This window comes from Arachis duranensis, chromosome 4, assembly GCF_000817695.3.
Source record: "Arachis duranensis cultivar V14167 chromosome 4, aradu.V14167.gnm2.J7QH, whole genome shotgun sequence".
NCBI classification, from domain to species: Eukaryota; Viridiplantae; Streptophyta; class Magnoliopsida; order Fabales; family Fabaceae; genus Arachis; species Arachis duranensis.
The window spans coordinates 101,639,180-101,654,779 of record NC_029775.3 but is presented as its reverse complement, the minus strand read 5'-3'; the positions used below and the strand labels follow the sequence as shown (position 1 = coordinate 101,654,779).

The window sequence follows — 15,600 nt, the reverse complement described above, 5'->3', positions numbered from 1 at the left end:
AAAATTTCCTCTTTGGAACATTCTTCAATGACTCTTCTCCTTCCACTCACTGCACTTTGATAAAAGAAATCGTTTTTTTTTTTCCATCTGGGTTCTTCTTCTTTTGGATCATTCTGTTTTGGAACTGAAGATGGTGAAGATGGGTACCAAAAAGTTGAGTTTTTTGCTGTGTGTTTGGGTTTTGGTATTTGGGTTTTGTTATGGTAGGTTTGTGGTGGAGAAGAACAGCTTGAAGGTGACTTATCCGAAATCGTTGAAGGGTAGTTATGAGTGTGCAATTGGGAATTTTGGAGTTCCAAAATATGGAGGAGTAATGGTTGGTTCTGTGGTGTACCCAAAGGCGAATCAGAAGGGTTGCAAGAGCTTCAGTGATGTTGATATTTCGTTTCAAACCAAGCCTGGAAGCTACCCCACCTTTGTTCTTGTTGATCGTGGTGGTAAGAGATTCTTATAAATTTTGAGTACCTCTTTCTAACTATATTGAATTTTCTTACTAGTCCAAAAGGGGAAAAAAAAAATCTAATTTGCTAGTTTAGTCATCTATATGTACTATTATATCAGGTGTGGAATTTGCAGTGGATTTGAGTCTATAAAGGAAAGATTAGTGGAAGTTTTGTAAAAAAATATCTTGGGTTTTGTTTTATTGGCTGCTTGCGTAAGATGGGTTACATGCTGTCTTAGGATTTATGGTAGTTATTACTTTTTAGTGTGTAGTGAGGTGGTGTTGTTTTATTTTGCTCTTATTATGCTTTTCATTATGTAGCATGGAAAATGGAAAGTTGGGGGTAACTTATTAATTAATTGGTTTTCCATTTTAATACCAACTTTGGATCAAAAGAAAAATTGCATTTAGTGTTCAGATCAAGGATGCTGAGTTTATTTGGTTTCTTAAAAAATGCGCTTTAGTAATAGAACCATGATAAACAGAATGAAATTTATCTATTTATTTATTTATTTATTTTTCTGTGCCTTTTTTACTATTTTATCTCTCGGATTATGTTGTGTCAAATTGATGATATCCACGCATTGGTTACTTACATATTCAACACAAGAATGGCTCTGGTCAATGATTTTTATTGTGGTAAATTTTGTAGATTGCTTCTTCACTTTGAAGGCATGGAATGCGCAGAATGCTGGAGCCGCAGCTATTCTTGTAGCTGATGACAGGTCGGAAACATTGATCACAATGGACACACCTGAAGAAATGAATGCTGGAAAAGGCGATTATGTCGAGAAGATTACTATTCCGTCTGCCCTCATCAGCAGATCACTTGCAGATAAAATCAAGGACGCTCTCTCAAATGGTGAGATGGTTAACATTAATCTTGATTGGACTGAGGCTCTTCCACATCCTGACGAGAGAGTCGAGTATGAGTTGTGGACAAATAGTAATGACGAGTGTGGGCCGAAATGTGACAATCTAATCGAGTTTCTGAAGGACTTTAAAGGTGCAGCACAGCTACTTGAGAGGAAAGGGTTTACTCAGTTCACCCCTCGCTATATAACTTGGTATTGTCCCGAAGCATTTCTTTTAACCAAGCAGTGCAAGTCACAGTGCATAAACCATGGAAGGTACTGTGCTCCGGATCCCGAGCAAGATTTCAGTAAAGGGTATGATGGCAAAGATGTTGTTATTCAAAATTTACGACAGGCTTGCTTCTATAAAGTGGCAAATGCAAGTGGAAACCCTTGGCAATGGTGGGACTATGTGACTGACTTTGCAATCCGTTGCCCGATGAAAGACAAGAAGTTCACTGAAGAGTGTTCAGATCAAGTTATAACATCTCTTGGTAGGTTTGACATTCCATGTTTCTTCACATACATTTTGCGGCATGCTTGTGGTTTTGCTTTGGTGTTTGATGTCCTGTTTGTGATTAATTTTCCCAAGTCAGCAAAAAGAGGATCAATGTGTTTTTCATTTCTCATAGCATTAATATAATTTCTTAGTTTCGGTTCTCTCTAAATGATTTTGTATCCAGGAATTTTGTTTTTCTTTAAATGCCCGAAGTATTGATGTATATGCTGAGACCAAATTTATATCATTTTGCCATTTTCTGAGACCAAAGAATTGTGTACCTTTGTCCTTTGCCATACTGTTAATCGTTTTCACTGTTTTTGGTTTAGTTTTTGACTTTTCTTTAGTGATATCAAATTATTTGGGCGACATGGTTTATGGCATCATTCTAGAAGAAAATTGCTTCATTTATTTATTTACTTTGTCTGCCATTTACTTTACAGGTGCTAATCTGAAGAAGATTAAGGAGTGTGTTGGTGATCCTCATGCTGATGTTGAAAACCCTGTTCTCAAGGCTGAACAGGATGCACAGGTTGGTACTCTAAACTCAAAACTCTTTAAATGTTCTTATGTGCTTGTTTTTATCAATTAATACATTCTTTCATTCATGCTTATATTGCATTTTGTTCTGACTTTGGTTTCAGATCGGAAAAGGCTCTCGTGGTGATGTCACTATACTGCCTACTCTTGTTATAAATGACAGACAGTATCGAGGTATGAGGCAGCTCTATTAACATCTTGACGGCTATTTGACCATGTTCGATTTTATAATTCTTTCTTTTACGGTTTTACTCGATTTTAGGTAAGCTGTCAAGAGCAGCAGTTCTCAAGGCAATCTGTGCTGGTTTCCAAGAGACTACTGAACCGTCAATATGCTTAACTCAAGGTCTTTTCTTTCGCTCCTTTATAATTTCTCTGTTTATTAAATTTGCACATTAAAGTCATCTGTGAAAAATGTTCTTGATTATTCTTTGCAGACATGGAAACAAATGAATGTTTGGAAAATAATGGTGGTTGCTGGCAAGACAAATCTGCTAACATTACTGCATGCCGGGTATTTGGTTAACTGAACCTTGTCAGGCACATTGTTAATTATCGTTTTTTATGTTATTGCTTAATATGGAGTTTTTATTGCCTAACTATCTGCATATCTTACAGGACACTTTCCGAGGAAGAGTATGTGAATGCCCTATTGTACAAAATGTGAAATTTGTTGGTGATGGATATACACACTGTGAAGGTAAGTTGGCTTCTGAATGTAGATAAATTCTCCATTTGGTGCATTGCAAAATCCATTGACACCAAAAAGAATACAAACAGAAAATAAATGCGTTTCCAAAGATTAATGAGCTTTTCATTGTTTTAGTCTTTAAAAAGCAATCATCATCTCGTTACTTTGATCCATGTTATAAAGACTCTGCAAAACCTTTTATTGGGAGTCGATGGGCTAATACAATTCTTAGAGATGGTGGTTGAATCTTGATTGGGTTGTTTGAATCCTCCAATTAGAACAAGGCTTTAGTAGTAATAGTTGTTAACTGTCATATTACCTAATTTCTTTTCCATCCATGACTTCAAACTTCTTTAACAGCTTCAGGAGCCTTGAGGTGCGCAATCAACAATGGAGGTTGCTGGAAGGGAACCCAAGAGGGCAAGGTTTACTCAGCTTGCATTGTAAGTTATCATGTGCAGCTTTTTGTGAATTTTCTTGGTTAGGAGTTGTCCCAAAAGGCCATTATGCTAGAGATATTAACTGTCATCGGTTTTCGGGATTGATCACGCAGGATGACCACACGAAAGGTTGCAAGTGTCCACCTGGGTTCAAAGGCGACGGTATCAACAAATGTGAAGGTACTTACTGTTGTAAATTCAGTGAATTATTCTAGCATCCGGTTAATAACTACGCATTTTTGTAGGAGTTACTAGTCTAGTCAAATTCTGATAAGGTATGTTGTATCTTTTTGTGTTGTTGATTATGTTGCAGATATTGATGAGTGTGAAGAAAAATTGAAGTGCCAATGCCCACAATGCAAATGCAAGAACACTTGGGGAAGTTATGAGTGTAAATGTGGTAGCGGTTTGTTCTACTCACAAGAGAATGATGTTTGCATGGGTAAGATTTCTTTATTATTTCAATCTACTTTTGAGAATTTCTTTTTCTATCTGGGAAGTGTCAAGTTTTTCTCTAGGAAGAAATTGATCAGATCCAAACTTGCATTCAAGAATAATTTATTTATTATTCATTATTTTGTTTTTCAATGAATTATTTTTCATTATTTTCTTATCTATCAATGCAGGTAAGTACACTGCTTCAATGTCTGGTGGGAACTTTCTCGGAATGATCATCCTCGTTGCGGCTGTTGCTGGTGTTGCTGGATATGCATTTTACAAGATTAGAATCCAGGTATGGTTCTTGCAGGCTTGATCTTTAGTCCTTTAAAAATGTGTTAATGCCAGATTGAGACAGCAGACTACTTTCTCCATTTTGATATAACTGTCAAAAACAGATGATCATTTAAATCACGAACAAGGTTTTGAAAGTTAGAGGTTTAAATGTTTTAAGGTTCAACTGAGATTCAATCCGGATATAATACAATACTACATTTTTATATAAATATATCTATATTTTCCAAAAAAATGACTTAAAAAAATTAACCGATTTTTTCATTAAAAAACCCTCATCGATTCAACTGATTCACCGGCTTTTGACCACCTTTACTTGTTTTTTTACCCATTTTTTGCAGCCGTTTTTTTTTTTTGCCTAAACCGAACTGTTGAGGTGACCGGTTCTCGGTTGAACTAGCCTGTTTGGTCTGATTTTCAGAACCATGATCACGAATAAATTGAGGTTGCTACGGAAAAGAAAAAACTAATTAATGTTATCTTGACTAGTGTATTAATAGTCACGTCTGTGCCTATTAATAGTGTGTATTTATTATTTAATAATAGCTCTTCTATAAATTAAATATTTTTAATAATAAATATAAGGTTGGTCAAGGTTATAAGTATTTTAGATTACATCTAAGAGGTTTTGCGTTCCAAGTCTTATAATTAATATCTTAAGGAAAAAAAAATTATGCCCCAAATATCTCATATCCCCATTATAACAGTAGAAGTACATATAAAAAATTGACAGTTATTTAGAATGAAACTAGAGTTTTATCAACACATGTAAGATATATTAGATCAGGAGGAGTAATTAAGAACCTTAGTTGAAGTGGCTCTACTATTGTCTTCTAAAAGAGTCTTGTTATAACCAAAGATGTCTAATATATTAAAAATGTTGGTTGCATTTGATTTGATTTTGTATTATATTATGATTTTGTGCAGAGATATATGGATTCTGAGATAAGGCAAATCATGGCTCAATACATGCCCTTGGACAATCAACCTGAGGTCCCCAGTCAACTCCATCATGATATCTAGAACATCTTGGTGTCCTCCATTTATGGAGTTGATTAAAATGAATCGTTGGAAAACACTAGAGCTGTTTACTAAGGAAGATGATTAAGCTCATGCTATATTTGAGGCTCTTAGTAGCATGCTCAGGAGTTTAGTATGATCATCCTTTCGGTCATTTTCCCCTTGTATTTAAAACCTCTCTCTCTCACTCTTTCTCTAAGTGGATGGTGTCCGCTTTTTGTTATGAGTATTGTAAATTTTGAATACTAAATGGTTGACATTATGCATTCTTCTCTTTCTAGTGTAGTTAGTATCTTAATGTCATTCTCATGGTCTCCTTTATGTGAGTATTTTTACTAATAACATGGTAGTAAATGTATTTTAAGTAAAATTTGCAGGTCTATTTTTGTTGAGTTACAAATTAAACTTGTCTTTATGAGTTAATATAAGCCATTTTGATAAAACTAGTCTATTCAAAGGTTACCAGTATAGGGACATATTTATATCATATGTTCCAAAAGTTCAAATGCATTAATTCTTTTGAAAAATGTTTCATTCATCAAAAGCAAGTTTTTGTAAAACTCTGAATCATATCAAGTTTGCTAAGAAAAAATGGTTCTTATTTTTGGTAACGATACAATTCAAAGGATACATCGTCGTTAACAAGGGAATTTCAGCCAAAGATCTGAATCATTCCCAAGGCTATGCCTTAGGGTTTGAATAATTGGATTTAATTCAAAAGATAATTATAAAGGAGATGCACAGCTAGGGTAGTAGGCTACAATAACATTGCATCAAATTATTGGCATTTATACAATCTTTGCATATTTTGTTGAAAGAAATCAATCATGATCATTATAATTATTATCTGTTTGGGAAGACAAAGCTCTAAACAACATAATTTTTTAAACAGTGAGATGAAAGGTATATTCCCTCAGACTTGTATTGTAGAAAAAACTGTAACCAAGCAGACCAAGGTTGCTCTCCCCATGCTACCATATATGCAAGGTTACAACTTACAAGGGATTAAATACCAAAAAATAACAGTAGCTTCATGATATCCCACCTCAGAGGAGAGGTTGTATACCACAACGTGAAATATTACTAAATTTGATTTCCCTGAAACATCACCACAGTTACAAAAGCAAGTAAACCTGAAACTACATCTAGATTTCTCCAAGCTCAATTTCCATGCATGAACCCATAGCAATCAGCAGCAGTGAATCTGACCATCCAGCCTGTAGCTGTAAATCACTATATCAAACACAATAAATAATCATACAAAAAGTTTCCAGTTTCTGACCATGCCCCATGTAGAATTGCAGATATTAAAATTATGCAACTTAGTAATATATATGATCTTTTAATAGGCTAACCTTATCACGAATCTAGCTTTCTGCTTCACTTCCCAAGTTGGAGTCCTTTTGTTGATTACCATCCAGAATCCACCTATAGACGAAAAATGCTGCTGCCACACCACTGCATAAATGCAGATGTTAAACATCATTGTCACACAAAATATGATGTATTTTGGAAGATGGAAAAAGGTTTAGAAGTCATGTATAAAGTCAAAATTTACATTATTTTCTTATATTCAGTAATGTCAAACTATCACTGCTCACAACTTTCTAAGTCTCAGAGAAGTGAATATCTAGAGGTTAACCTATTTCCTATCAGTGTGTGTGTGTGTGTTCTCTGACCGTTCATATCCAACACTGCTTATGTATAATATCATCATTTGTAGCAGTAATAAAGTTTTGTTTATTAATTCACCACTGCTTATGTTTCTCCTAGAAACCATTTCATGGTTAAAAATCACAAGGGGAAAGGCAAGGATTGGAAAACAGCAAAAGCTATCATAACAATAACTCCATAAAGAAGCTAAGTATGTTCACATGTAAATTAAACATTAAAGTTTTACTAACCTGATCAAGGCAGTGAAAAACGTTGATCCCTAAAGAAAAGAAAGAGAGGAACAAATACTATAAGAACTTTCTTTAAGTTATTAAGATGTATAAAAGTTATAATGGTGCTGATAAATTGACTATTTAAAATATCGAGTGTCTTACTCTGCCTATTGTGCGTATCTCTCTGAGAAACAATATAACTGCGATTGCTGCAAGTCCAACAGGTAATTTAGAATAAGAGGCAAAATCGAGAACAACTCATCACACATAATTGAGAAAGGACTTTTTTTACAGGAAAAAAATTATAAAAAGGATGAAAAAATTATAAAAAGGATGACACTGTCATAAACATTATGGATTGAAACATCATAGCTTAATTTCAAAAGGTATGTCCTATGATTGTTGATGAAAATTGTATATCCTCCTTATCAAAACATAACAAGGATGAATATCTAACACTCATATTTTTATAGCCCACTTAGTTTTGCAATTGTTTTTTATGCAGCATTTTTGTTCTATATAATGCACAAAATTTTACCTGCTTGGCCTTTCAAAGCTAGAGGAGAAAGGTGTCCTCTTTTATATGCTCTAAGACTTGAAATGCTAAAAGCCAAGAGCACACCACCTAGAATCACCCCAAACCTTATGGCTGCAAGGCTTCCGGTGAACATAAAGTTAAGGAAGCCACCAAGAGACAGTAATAAACCTGCAAAGATTACGAAAATAATAAAAATATTAAACTAGGAAAATGGGAAGGGAAAATAGTGCAATAAAATCTTGTCAGGCAGCATAATAGGAGTCATATCATTGCAATATGCAATTTCACTTTGGACATCTCTTTCAAACCATGTAATGACACGATGCCTGTTTCGCATAGACATTTATCTAAAAGCATTTAATGACGTACCCAAATGAGTCACTGTACAAGTGGATAATTCTCATCAATACCAATCCTCATCACCATGCAAGTCCTACAAAGGCTAATAATCTCTATCATGTATCAATCCTAATCTTCATCAGGTGCAAATAACTCTGTACAAGGGGAGGATGACCAACTCATCTCTCCTCCTCAATCTATAATAATCTATACCACCAGATCAACTCTTCTCAAGTTAGCCACATACTACCTAGACAATCAGGATCATTGTCCTATTTTTGCATGTCCCTTACCTAAAGACTCCACTGGCTACGAGAACAACATATACAACAGGGAAAAAGGGATCATCATCTAACATTTAAATGCCTCTTATCATAGGTTCAACATTATCTTAGTCTTAGGAAGTAGACTCTCCAGAACAATCATAAAATTCCAGAAATTATTTTACCATTTAAATTCCACCACACAATATATTACATACCATAAGGTACACCAACGTAGAAATCTCTAACTCCAGATATTCTGCTGAGATCATCACTTGGGGAGGTAAATGTTTCCACAATCTCCTTCACCTCGGGCGAATTCTCAGTGGCAGTGGAGATGTACTCTTTGCCTTCCTCAGTGATTTCCTTCGCTGCCACACTCAAGTCATGCCTTGCCTTATCAGCCTGTATCTTCAGCTGTTCTGCAGTATCTTTCAGAACGACAATCGCCTTCTTAGAATACAGTTCATATGCCTCTTGTGAAATTCCTTGAAATTTCAAGGCTTGTTCTTTGAAGGTATCCACAGCCTGCTTCCATGCTTCCTGTGATTCCTCAGAACCAACCTTGGGTAACTCACCATCTTCCTCCTCCACTTCAATCTTGCGATGCTCCTACACATTTTCTCAATCCATATTAGCACATAGAATACTCACGCTAAATTCACCAATTTGGAAACTAAGTGTACCTTTTATTTTAGCTTATTTTAAATTCGAAATAGGTTATAATTAAAAGCCTTCGTAGATAAAATTTGTTCAAAAAAACATCTGCAACTAACTTCCATATGCAGAATGCAAATTGCTATTTGCAACCGCAACAGCAGCTGCAACATTGCTATCTATGGAGTTCTATGCAAATTTCTATTGCAGCCACACTTTACTGCGATTTCCCTCAAATTCTGCAATGTAATTGCAACATAACAACAACAACAATAAATTCTAAACTGTATATTTGAAATACGCATTGACCAATGGCATTTGAGCTACAACACCCCACTTTCACAAAACTAATAAAGCTCGTTCTTTTGTCAACTCACCGATTCCTCATGAGGAGCTGCGAAAACAACAGTTAAAGGGCCCCGAACGTTCCGTCCATTCAGGGTAAGAAATCCAGCTCCAACGTGTTGAGGAACAGCGAGTGAGACTCTGCAAGCGCGAGTTCTGAGCAAAGGGTCGAAGCTTAAGCAATGGGGAAGCTTGTGGAACGGAACGGAGACATGAGTAGTGGCGAGTTTAAGGTTTAAGACCGAAACGGAATCCATGGTGAAACTCATCATTGAAAACGAGCCTCTTTGTAAAACAGAACAGAGAGAGAGAGAGAGACAAAGAGAATAAAAGATTGGGGATTGAAGAGTGGCGAAGAATACGAGGGTTGAAGAAAGGAATGGAGTGAGAAAGAGGGTAGGGGATTTTTGTATATTAAAGGAAGAGAAGAATGGGAAGTGAAAGGGAAGGGACCAAAGGTGTTTGTGAAAAGTCCCAAACCAGAGAGAAAGAAAGAAGAGAGAAAGAGTATTCATGATTCATTATATGATTCTGATTTGATGGGAATTATTGTTTAATCTATCTTTGATTGCTTTAGTAGTATAGTATATTTGACATCAATAATGTTTCACATTTATGTAATTTTTTTAACCAAGTCCTTTTTCGATTATGCGTCCCTTTTTTATTAACGTAAGGCTTCTTCCTTAACCTAGATTTTCTCTTTCTTAACGTATACCTTCTCTTCGTTCTTCTATCTCAACGTAGAGTTTTTCTTCTTCAACGTAAAGCTCTCGTGTTCTTTTCTGCTTCGTATTCTTCTTCGTTTTCTTTTTTGTTTTCTGCTTCGATCTGCATTGCATTTATCTTCTTCCTATTCTTCTTCGCTTTCTTCTTCGATCTGCATTGCATTTATCTTCTTCGTTTTTAGATTTCAGATTACTTCTTCACTTTTAGATTTCAATAGCGTATCAAAATAATGAATGATTCAACTTCAAATCAGTTGAATGTGAGCGATTTAGATTATTCTTCTGAATCGAATCAAGTGGATGGGATTTGGATTAGTCAATTTTGAATTGAATTGAAAGGAATACAATCACTAAATTCAATTGTTTATGAATACAATTTTCTGTTCATTTGGAATTGTACATTGGTTTGTTTTGATGGTATTTCTCGATTCATTCTAGACGCAGGTGTTTTGAATTTGAATTTATATAATGGACAATATTTGATTCATTTAGTATTATGCAGTGGTTTCGCTTTGATAATATTTTCGGTTCATTCTAAACGCAGGTGTTTCTGAGTTCAAATTTATATAATGGACAAATGTTTGGTTCATTTGACATTATATAATGGTTTCACTTTAATAATATTTTCAGTTCATTTTACAGTCCAGGTGTGTTGTGGATGAACAATTTGTCCCAAAGGTTAGGATGACTTTCAAGACACTGGAAGAAGTTAGAAAGTTCTACAAAGATTATTCCAAACTTGCCAGTTTTTCTACCAAAATAAAGAATACGACTCGGAAGGGAGATAAGATTAAGAATCAACTAATTACATGTAGTAGAGAGGAGAAATGGAAATCCAAGATATCTCCAACTCTGAAGACGAACCCCTCAGCTCCAATAAACTGTCCAGCCAGGATTTATGTACATTTATTGAAGGACATTGGTCTTTGGATAATTTTCAAAGTTGTTCTGAATGATTCACACTCTTGTTGTCTAGATCGAGCAGAGATGCTCAAACAACACAAGGAGCTAAGCATGTTTGTGTGTCGCACTATTGATACAATGAGAAAGTCGGGATCAGACCAAGTAAAACATATCAGTCATTCGTAGCAGCAGCAGGCTGTCATCGCGAACTAAGTTTTATAAAAAAAGGCGTGAGGAATTACATTATAAGGGAAGTACGAAATGTTTCCGGACAAGACGATGCCAAAAAATTTGGCAAGTACTTATTAAGAATAAAAGAGAAGAATCAAAATTTCTTTTTCGAACTTAACTTTGAAGGTGATCACTCCATCAAAAATGCATTTTAAGCTGATGTAAGAAGCAGAACTACATATGAGTATTTTGGAGATGTTTGATTTGATACCACTTACAATACAAACAGGCATTTAGTTCACTGTGATATAGTTTTCGGTTCACAAAGCCTACAAATTTTGGTTTCTAAATGTTCTGAGTGTCCATTTTTGTAGGTACAATCTGGTTTTTGGTTCTTTTGTGGGCGTGAATCACCACGGTCAGTTGACACTTCTCAAATGCGCTTTGATGAAAAATGAGGACATCCAATCATTCAAATGGCTATTCGAATGTTGGCTTCATTGCATGGGAGGGAAGGCACCAAAAGGGATTCTTATCGATCAATGCGCATCGATGCAAAAGGATATTGAGATGTGTATGCCAACAACAATTCACAGGTGGTGCATTTGGCATATCATGAAGAAGGTCTCAAGAAAATTAAACAGCTATAAGCAACACGAAAAAATCAAATAAGAGATGAGCCATGTTGTTTAGAACTCGTTTACAAAAGATGCATTCGATAGAAATTAGAATGATTTTGTCACAAAGTACGGTGTTAGCGGCAATAAGTGGCTTTCAAGTACTTAATTCTAATTATTTGATGCTGTTACTTTTTCAGTGAAAACGAGTATAACGTTCGGTTCATTCTTGCGTCTGTTTTTTGTTCATTTTGTAGAGCTATTTGAAGATCGTCATTTATGAATTCCAATTTATCTGGATCACCATTTTTGGGCCGCGATGAGAAGCACTAGAACACAAAGGAGTGAGAGCATTATGCATTTTTTAACAAGTTTATCACATGAAATAGCTCCTTGATTCAATTTGTGAACCAATACAATAATCGCCTAGCAAGCAGAGAGCAAAGAGAGAGATAATTTGATACTGCAGATTTTCACACCGTGATACCGTGTGCAACAAAATCAGCTATAGAGGCTCAATTTCAACATGTATATACTCACGAGAAGTTCAGAAAAGTTCAAGCACAATTCAGAGGAAAGGTGAATTGCATCACAGGATCAATGCATTTCACTCTAGGTTTTATGACATACGAAGTTGTAGAGCAGGTTTCTAAGTCCACATTCAATAAGTTTTTTGTTACTTACGACGCAGTATCACGAGAAGTAAAGTGCCAGTGCTTGTTGTTTGAGTCAAGAGGTATACTATGTCGTCATTCTCTGAGTGTCTTAAGCTTTGAACGAGTAGATAAACTGGCACCAAAATATATATTGGAATGCTCGAGTAAGAATATAAAGAGGAGGCACACACATATTAAGAGCAGCCAAGACGAGCCTCTATTAGAGCCGAGAAGTAAGAGATTTGACGATTTGATATTTCGATCACATAATATTTGCGAATTTGCGTCAAAATCCAAGGAGCTGACTGGAATTCTGCACTGAGATTTTGATAATGTCATAGTGGAGATGCAAGAATATCAAGCAAAAAGTAAAGGTAAAAGTTCGTTATCTCACGAAGACGCGACATTGAGTGATGTTAACGACCTTCAAAGCCCCCACATTTTAGAATAAGAGGTCATCCCAAGAACGGATTGGAATCAAATATGGAAAAAAGATCTCAAATGCAACAAAGAAAAGGAAAAAAAAAACCAGCTCTAAGCGAGGCAACATTGATTTGCTTTTGATTAGAAAAGATTTGTTTGTGCATTTTGCTAATATATAACTTATTTTTTTATTTTTTATTTTTGCAGTTGAACCTTTTAGATGGTGGATCAATGATTTAGTCAAGTTCTAGCCTTTATGATGCACACTATATGAATTATTCCGGAGAGAATTATAGAAGTTTTAGTTTTTATTAATATAAATTTTGATTTATGTATGAACAAATTTCGGTTCATTTGAATTCTAGGGAGTTAATTTTCATTCATGGTATGTTTTTACTGAATAGTCACTTTTTTGTTTTTTAAATTAGCTTTCTGCAATTGTGTTATTCAAACAGTTTAAGTGTTTCTGAAATTGAATAGTGATATATACCTTTTTCGGTTCATTTAGTGCATTAATTTTAGTTCATTAGTGTTTTTAGGGTTCTTGATGTTTTATAAATACATTGAATTTATCCATTGTGAACATAGATTTATTCAAAACAGTAGCCCAGACAGTTTCAATAAATATATACATTAACAGTAACATTTAACATTAATATTTACATTAACATTAACATATATACATTAAAGAAGAAGTGTATTTTTTTTACAAGAAGTTAAATAAAGTAGTGTTAATTACAATTCTTTATGCTAAGTCAAAGAAACTATAATTTGTTTACTTTCTATATCCCCACATGTGAATTTACAAAAAGGGCTTAAAAGGGCAGCAGATGGTTTTGGAAGTCTTATCGCTTCAGATGTCTGAATGACTTTATTTCTCAATTTATTTATCTTGTGCAAGAGAATGGTTGGAGTGTTGGACCACATTTTCATCTGAAAGCATCTATTTCTTCCTACAATACAAGTGAAAGAAATTGCTTAATTTGAACTCAAATAAAATAAGAAATGAACCGAAATAAATTATTTTAGAAATTACTTACATGTTTCCAGTTTTTACATTTATACTTTCCTTTTTTAATATTTTCAGGATCAATTATTTCTAGCCACTTCATCACATATATCTCGCAATCATAACTAAGAAAAAAATAAGAAAGTAAAATATGATTAATAGAATACACAATAAAACACATTAATAAAAGCTCCATAGCAAAGAAAGATTTTACTTTGTTCGTTGACTACTGATCGTGATACATGGTGCTTCAATGCCCTCTCCGTCCTCCATCAAAGGTTCTGTCCCAGCATAAACTCTCATCGATACTATTAAGCCCTGAAAAGGATACAAAAAGTTATTGATAATGGCTAGAAATAAGAGATCATTTACAACATAAATATGTATTATGTAAATAACTTACAACAAATTTGTTTAAAGTTATTCTTGATTGAGGTATTTTATCTTTCTTTTTTTTGACAGGATCAAGCATATAAAAGGCCTTCTTCTTAGCATCGGCAATCCACAACCACCAATGTCCTCTATGACAAACTGGTACAAACAGCTGAAGTTTTGAAAAATGATAGAATATTCCAGTCTAAATGATGGCAAGCGGCATAATTATTAAAGAAGTTTTAAAAATCACAACTTACAAATGGATGCGATGCCAATTTTCTTTTGTAAAAAAAGGAAGGTAGTCCTTATATTGAGTGATCCGTTAAGCCTTCTTAGTGTTTGGATCAATGTATTTCTTGTTATAGAGTCCCAACATTATATTCTGCAAAATGAACCTCAATTAAATCGCAAATGAATCAAATTAAACTAAATGATGAACTGAATTTCTTAAGGAATAATATATTTGGTGAATACTTAGTATTAGTGTCAAGTGAACCTAACTCAATTCCCAAATGAACCGAATTTAACTCAGATTTGAACAAAAATTCATTAACATTCAATCAGTAAGAAAAACACATTTTTAATTTATTTCTTCATGCAAATGAATTTAACAAACTAACAGATAAACTGAATTATTTATCAAAACCAATAAATTACTTAAGGATAAAAACTTTGGCTTACAACAATATCTGTCAGCACACAATATATTTCTTCCTAAAATCGACGACATTTTATGTCGTTGAGAAGCATACATATTGCATTAACCACCTATAGAAAGAAAATTTATTAGATATATGGGTATAAAAGTTTTTAAAAAAATCATTAATGTTAATGTAATAGGCAAAAAATTTACCATATTTTCTACATCTTATCCGGGTGTTAGAGACATGAAGTGCAATCTAGCCCCCTCCAAATGCACTTCATGATCCAACATGAATATCGTGTCATATTCATTGGTTGTATCTTTGTAAACTTTAATTGTGTCATTCATTGATAACATTTCTCCGTTAACTCCTCTGTTATTTCTCTTTTTTCTCCAAAGTCTTATACCTTTCACGGGTGCTCAAAATCGGCTTCGCACTGGTTCCTTCAGCAAAGAGTAATGCTACTGTCACCCCAACATCTATCACCGCATCTGGCAACATTTCAAATTGTGTTACTCTTGGTTGAGAGATCAGGGACTTATTTGGGAGGTTGGGAGACTTATGCCATGGCTGAAGGAAGGTGTATCATCTTCCCAATGCCAAGGACGGGGGAGAACTGCAAGACGACAGAGAAAAGTTTTAATTAATAACCAAAAAACATTATGATATAACATCAAAACTAATGAAAAGGATATTAATTAAAACTTATACATTCTGTGGAGGCTCTTGATCCGTTTGCCTTGCGAAAGGTTCTTCGCAAACCTGGTGTTGGGCTTCCGGAGGACAGTTGTAATAAACAGAGAAAAGAGTCTAATAATGAACCAAATTTAC

General features: G+C 34.5%; 2 protein-coding genes across 4 annotated transcripts in view; one reads left to right on the top strand and one right to left on the bottom strand.

Annotated features, from left to right (window-relative positions):
• LOC107485276 (vacuolar-sorting receptor 1) overlaps positions 1-5,516 on the top strand; it is a gene marked incomplete in the record, with an annotated part of 5,659 nt that extends 143 nt beyond the window's left edge. The window contains 12 exon segments of the mRNA XM_016105787.3: positions 1-437; positions 1,095-1,790; positions 2,239-2,327; positions 2,440-2,509; positions 2,598-2,681; positions 2,773-2,849; positions 2,954-3,035; positions 3,387-3,469; positions 3,580-3,646; positions 3,780-3,908; positions 4,093-4,199; positions 5,126-5,516. Of these exon segments, the coding sequence (XP_015961273.1) occupies positions 131-437; positions 1,095-1,790; positions 2,239-2,327; positions 2,440-2,509; positions 2,598-2,681; positions 2,773-2,849; positions 2,954-3,035; positions 3,387-3,469; positions 3,580-3,646; positions 3,780-3,908; positions 4,093-4,199; positions 5,126-5,221 (1,887 nt within the window).
• Positions 5,517-6,024: 508 nt separating this feature from the next.
• On the bottom strand, positions 6,025-9,757 carry LOC107485278 (protein FATTY ACID EXPORT 3, chloroplastic). 3 transcript variants are annotated; one of them, XM_016105788.3, is made up of 7 exons: positions 9,279-9,757; positions 8,463-8,856; positions 7,643-7,810; positions 7,267-7,313; positions 7,123-7,151; positions 6,574-6,676; positions 6,025-6,451 (listed from the first exon to the last, which is right to left on the bottom strand). In XM_016105788.3, exons 1-6 carry the CDS (start codon positions 9,516-9,518, stop codon positions 6,586-6,588), a joined length of 969 nt encoding a protein of 322 aa, XP_015961274.3. In that variant the 5' UTR covers positions 9,519-9,757; the 3' UTR covers positions 6,025-6,451; positions 6,574-6,585. The 3 variants fall into 3 exon arrangements, with proteins under 3 accessions (XP_015961274.3, XP_015961275.3, XP_015961276.3); XM_016105789.3 differs by having other exon boundaries at positions 6,025-6,441; XM_016105790.3 differs by having other exon boundaries at positions 6,025-6,435.
• Positions 9,758-15,600: the final 5,843 nt, after the last annotated feature.